Source organism: Oryza sativa, chromosome 6, assembly GCF_034140825.1.
Source record: "Oryza sativa Japonica Group chromosome 6, ASM3414082v1".
In the NCBI taxonomy this organism is placed as follows: domain Eukaryota; kingdom Viridiplantae; phylum Streptophyta; class Magnoliopsida; order Poales; family Poaceae; genus Oryza; species Oryza sativa.
This window is the reverse complement of record NC_089040.1, coordinates 31,854,001-31,860,000: the sequence shown is the minus strand read 5'-3', so window position 1 is coordinate 31,860,000 and position 6,000 is coordinate 31,854,001. Positions and strand designations below refer to the sequence as shown.

General features: G+C 51.2%; 1 protein-coding gene across 1 annotated transcript; it reads right to left on the bottom strand.

Moving 5' to 3' along the window:
• Window positions 1-889: 889 nt before the first annotated feature.
• Window positions 890-2,989, bottom strand: LOC4342128 (glycosyltransferase family 92 protein Os08g0121900-like). The gene has a single exon (XM_015787784.3). The coding sequence runs from the start codon at window positions 2,764-2,766 to the stop codon at window positions 1,144-1,146; it is 1,623 nt and encodes a 540-aa protein (XP_015643270.1). The 5' UTR covers window positions 2,767-2,989; the 3' UTR covers window positions 890-1,143.
• Between the last annotated feature and the right edge of the window lie 3,011 nt (window positions 2,990-6,000).

Here is a 6,000-nt window from a genome sequence, read left to right as displayed (position 1 = left end):
CATTCTACAAAGTTGTATAACCTAATTCCGGATCTTCAGCTATAATAATGTTAGATATAACATTTGCAAAATTATGCGGATTGCTACCAGCTCTTTTCAATTCTTCATAATTATTAGGATTCTTTTCAACCAATTGTTCCCATAGAACCTTAGCAGATTCACCTAAAAATGTTTCTAAGTAGGTTATCATATCTTCAACTTTACTTCCTATATTGTGCTGGTTTTGTATATATTTTTGAACTATTAAACATTTCCAAATATTAATAATATTAGGCCAATCAATAGGGTCATGTGCGGCTAAATTTAATATAGCACCATCACTCCTCTGGTTTTGAAATTTAACAGGCTTCTCAAAGTCTCTTCTCTTAGTACCCATGTGCCTATATTGTCCTGGTATATAGTTATATGAAAATTCTTCTCTATCAGGGGGGCATTTTCCTGCTGCCCTAGCTGGTCTTTCTCTTTCTCCTTCGTTTTTCACAGTACCTTCTCCATATCTTTTTCTCTTTCCTGTTCCTAAGTCCACTAGGATTAATAGAATATATATATATATATATATATATATATATATATATATATATATATATATATATATATATATATATATATATATATATATATATATATATATATATATATATATGTATATCTATGTATACATACATACATACATATACATACACACACGCGTATACGTATATATGTATATACGTATACGTATATATATATACATATATAGCGGATGAGATTTGAGCATATAAACAAATGAATGAAGTGTATATTCAACGTTTGAGAGACCTTTTGTACCCTGCGTCTATACTTAACTTGCCTGTTGCAGCAAGAAAAGAATTCAGCCTGCTGTAACGCATACAGTTCATAACCATGCGTGTTAATTTAATCTCTACAGCTAAGCTACATATATATTATTTCCTTTGGGAAGAAAATTTTTTTAGCCAACTGTATATATACATGCCAAAAACAACCAACAAAAAGGAAAAATGGATGAACGAATCAACGATTGAGTTGTTCGATCAACTCAAACCTAATCAATCTTTAATTAATTGTCTGTTGTATGCATGTAATATACCTGTAGCGCGCTAATAATGAAGCATCATCATCGATCTCCTAATCGCGCACGATCGATCAACGGGCTGCTTGGAGCTGACTCTCGCCGGCGGCGGCGAACCACCGCCGCGTGACGTCCCGGAGCAGCGTGTCGTTCACCTCGCAGAACTTGGCGGCCCAACCGGCCGGTTGGACCGGGTCGAAGCCCAGACCGGGCGTCCGGTCCTTTGACTGGAGGTTGACCCGGTGGGTCCAGTCTGCCACGTAGGCAGAGACCCGGCGGCGGAACTTGAGGCGGAACTCGTCCCACGCCTGGAACTTGTAGTGGTTCACCCGCGCCCGCCGATTCCACTCGCCGCGCTTCCCCTCCCGGAGCTCGAAGTGGTGCACCGAGTTCACCAGCGACCTCTCCGCCGCCTCCAGCCGGAGCAGCGACTTGTGCCGCTCCACCGCTCGCCGCCGGCACGTGTACCCCTGCGTCACCCCCTCCGGCGGGTGGGTGGTTCTCCCCGACGGCCCGAAGTCCACGCACCCGAGCGACACCTGTCCCACGTCCGGCTTCACGGCGACGATCGACCGGAGCATGGAGCTGGATGGGGAGGCGGCGGTGGCCCAGTTGGGGGAGAAGATGAACTCGTCCACGTCGATGAACGCCATCCACTCGCACGCGTCTCGGTGCACCGCCGCGCTGTGGGAGAAGCCGGCCTCCTGCGTCTTGGGCCACGGCCAGGCCAGCGTGGTGACGTCCATGCCCTCCGCCGTGAGACGCCGCACCTGCTCGTCTAGGTCGTCCTCGCTGCCGTTGTCGTAGAGGATGAATCGGCCCACGCCCACCGCCGCGTGGTACGCCACCCACTCCCGCACGAACTTGCCCACGTCGCGCACCATGGTGCACGCGCAGATTTTATGTCGTCTCTTGTGCGTCGCCGCCGCCGATGCTGGAGGCAGACTGTAGGTCGCCACCGAGGGGATGGGCTCCTCCTCGCCGGCGAGGGCGAGCGTCACGCGTAGCAACGCTGCTGGTGGCGGAGGCGGGCACCGGAACACCTGCTGCGCCGACGTGGCTGCGGGGAGCGACGCCACCACGTCGTCGGCGCTGCCGCCGCGGCCGCGGTAGTAGACGCACCTTACGTCCGAGGCCGGGCGGTTGACTCCCTGGCGTGGGTTGACGCCCTTGGCGAAGACGAGCACGTCGCCGCCGTCGACCACGACCGAGTCGTACACGAGGCGGCCGCTCCACTTGACCATCATCACCAGCTCATCATCATCATGCGGTGAGGCATGGACGGCGTCCATAGCCACGATCCGCGGCGCGTGGAACGGCTGGTGGCGGCGCGCCGGCTCCGGCATGGCGCAGGTGTAGGCGTGGCGGCCCGAGGACGGCAGCCTCCCGAGCGCGCGCGCGGGGGACGACGCGGCGCCCTGGAACGCGCAGGTGGCGTTGTGGGCGATGGCGGTGGCGTTGGGATGCAGGAGCAGGAGGACCTCCCAGTCCGGGAGCAGGACGGCGTCGGCGGGCCATGTGGCGGCCTCCCGGACGGCGGCGAGGCTGAGCGGCAGGCGGCGCGGCAGCTGGTTCTGCGTGGGCGCGTCGATGAAGACGCGAGGGGCGTCGCCGGTGAAGAAGAGGAGCGTGGTGACGATGATGAGGCCGGCGACGACCAGACGGCACTGCCTGGCGTGCCGCCGGCGCGCCTGCATGGCGGCGATGGATGAAGAGAGGAAAAAAAAATCAAGATCGATCCGATCGATATATGATATCCCTATTTTGATGCGATCGATCGATACGATTGAAGATAACTAACTAACGAACCAATTAAGCATGCATCCACACTTTTGGTCCGGACTCCATTGCATATCCGGAGCATATTATCTATAGAGAATATATATCTGCATGCATGAAAGACTTGAGAAAGTTCCCAAGCATTTCTATACTCCACTAATTCCATTAGACTAGATATATAGTATATGTGCGAATTGTGCCGGCAATATATTGATATACTTAATTAGTAGTTGAAGGAATTGTAAGCAAATTAAGAATCAAGTAATTATAGCTTGGATTAATGTGTAGGACACGGCAGTCATGGTCAGAGCAAGTTAGTGTGGTCTTCGTAGAACAGGAGCTATTCCACGTCGTTATATTGTTACTGCGTGCTAGTACTCTTTTATCAATTAATTCAACAGCACTTTGTTTCTATCTTTGTTTTGTTGTGCGTTATCAATATGATCTATGGGGGCGATATATATATACCAGCAGCTGCATGCATGCTGTATTACAATTACGACTTTATCAAACTAATTAATCCAGGTAGGTCCTAATATAATTAACTAAAGAGAAAGAGAGAGAGAGAGAGAGAGAGAGAGAGAGAGAGAGAGATGATCAATATTGTGTGGAATCTGTGGTACGTTGTCTGCAAGGGTGGTAAAAGTATTCCTCCATGCAAAGGCGAAGAGGAAACAAACAGGCACTAAGGGTCTCTTTGAATTATAGGAATAAAAAAACAGAGGAATAGAAAAAACATAGGATTCTGATAGAAATGTAAGTGTAAAACAGAGGATTGCAAAACTGTCACGTTCCGAACTAGTCCCGAGCGGAACTAGCCCATGACGCTCCAAATTAACCTGTTAATCGATACCAGTCCCAGGTAACAGTGCTGGTATCACAGGAAGACAGAATATCACAGCAATAGAGGTCTCTTTATTATAGAGTAGGATTACAGTCATGTTGGGCTGCGGACAGATCCCGAGCTCACAACTGCATTACAAAAGGAAAGCGGAAGCCAAGACTTGGGCCAGACATCACAGGCGCGACTTGGGAACTAGGCCGAAACCCTAAAACTCATCGTAGCCGGCTTACTCCTGGAAGAACTCCTCGTCAGCGGGATCCGCTTCATCTTCTTCAGCAACTGGGGGGGATTATTTATATAGAGCAAGGGTGAGCACGGGAGTACTCAGCAAGCCATGGGAAATAAGTGTTTAATGCAGGCTTCAAGGAAAGGCTGTTGTTTTTGCAATTGATTTTATTTAAACTCTTTTCTGAAACAACTAAGTGAGTGCTTCTCAAACGACACGGATGAGACAGTGCGTCTTGTCCGGTCGGAGTATGTGCAAGGTATCAGTCTTTTGAATTGATCAAGGTTGGCACCCGGCCAACGGCTTTTAAACGGCCACCCGGGCCTGGCTGATCCCATCAGCCGCAGGTTTTCCAAACATCGAACCCAAACCACATCAGCAAATTTCACAAGCAGTAGTCAAACAAAACTACGCTAGGAATCACCTCACATCCGCCCATGACCGTGGGCACGGCTGTTCGAACAGTTTAATAACCTCTGCAGAGAGGGTACACTTTACCCACACGACATTACTAACCCGGATCATCCAGCCCGTGCAGAACAGCCACGACTAGAGACCTTAAGGCTTTTATGACAAGGCATTTCAAAAGCCGACACAGGTTCACCATATGCCAATGAGAGGGGTCCCAGACCAACACCAGATTAGGTCCCAGACCATACTGTGCCAGGAAACCCGGGGGTCCTCCCCGACACCATCCCGTTGAATCCACATGTCTCTTGGCATCATGGCTCCCCCGATTAGCTAGTTACTCAGCCAGGGGTGTCCCATTCCACCCATGTGGTCGTACTTGTCTTATGTTCGGATGAAATTCCAAGGAAACGGTCCTTAAGTGCAAGAGCGGGAAACCATACACCCGGTACGTTCCCCGGTCCGCGATTTTGGAAATTCATTTAGGTTCGCAAGCACCGACCCAGGTGTCGGGTTTTCCAAATCTTTTGTAAAACCCAAGTTTTACCCAAGATGTTTCTCAGATTTTAAGTTTGAAGGCGACCGTCGATACTCGTGCAGAGTGCACGATTACTGAGGCGCAACTAGGCGGTTACAAGGGAACATGGTATAACAATTACAATGGAAGGGTCAAATGCAACAAGTTAGGTAGGTCCGCCAATCTGCCTTGCAGACGGGACAAGCAGATTAAGTGCAATCCTATCAATGCATAATATTTTTCAAGCAACATAATTAAGTTCAAATATAGGCTCAAGATGTTCAAAGGTGGCTTGCCTCGCTCGAGATCTTGAGCTTGATCCTCGAAATCCTCGCACTGCGGGTCTTCGGGCTCCGAAACTACACGCGAAACGGGACAACTAAGCCAACGGCGAAAATAAAGCCCTATTATTGACCTCTAAGTGTGCCATTAAATAGATCTCGAGATTTGAGGAATTTTGGAAGTTGAACGGAGTCAAACGGACTTACGGTTGGGAAGATATTGAATTTCTAAGATTATTGGATTTTTGGTCTAAAGGAAAAGGATTTATTTAAATCCTTTTTGAAAAAGAAAAGAAAAGAAAAGAAGGAGGGAGGGAAATTAGACTTTCCTCGGGCGGCTAGGGCGCGGCCCGAGAGAAAGGGGCGGCCCGGCCGAGCTTAATGGGCCGGCCGGCCCAAGAAGGCGGCCCAAAGCGCGCGCGCGGGCGGGGAGGAGAGAGAGAGAGAGAGCCGGTGGGCCGGGTCCATCCCGCGTGGTCTCGGGTGGGACCCGCTTGTCGGCGACTCGGCTCATCGTGAGCGAGGTGCACGCGGGGCGTGCTAGGGTTTGGGGAGGGAGGCGCGGCGCATGCGCACGGTTCGCGGAGGACGCGGTGCGGCGGGCCCATGCGCAGCCTCACGGCTCACTGCGGACCATGCGCACCGGGGGGGAACGGAGGGAGCGGCTGGCCGGGTCAGCCGATCCGGTCGTGTCGAGGTGGCTCCGATGTGGCGCCTACGTGGCTGCCACGCAGGCCGGCTGGAGGAAGACGAAGGTGCCGGCCGCGAATGGACGGCGGGCGGCGGCGGTTTCTCCGGAACGCCGTGCGACGACGAGGGGCGACGGGGTGTACACCGGGATGACGAGGGAGAACGAGAGGGAGCAAGCCAACGGCT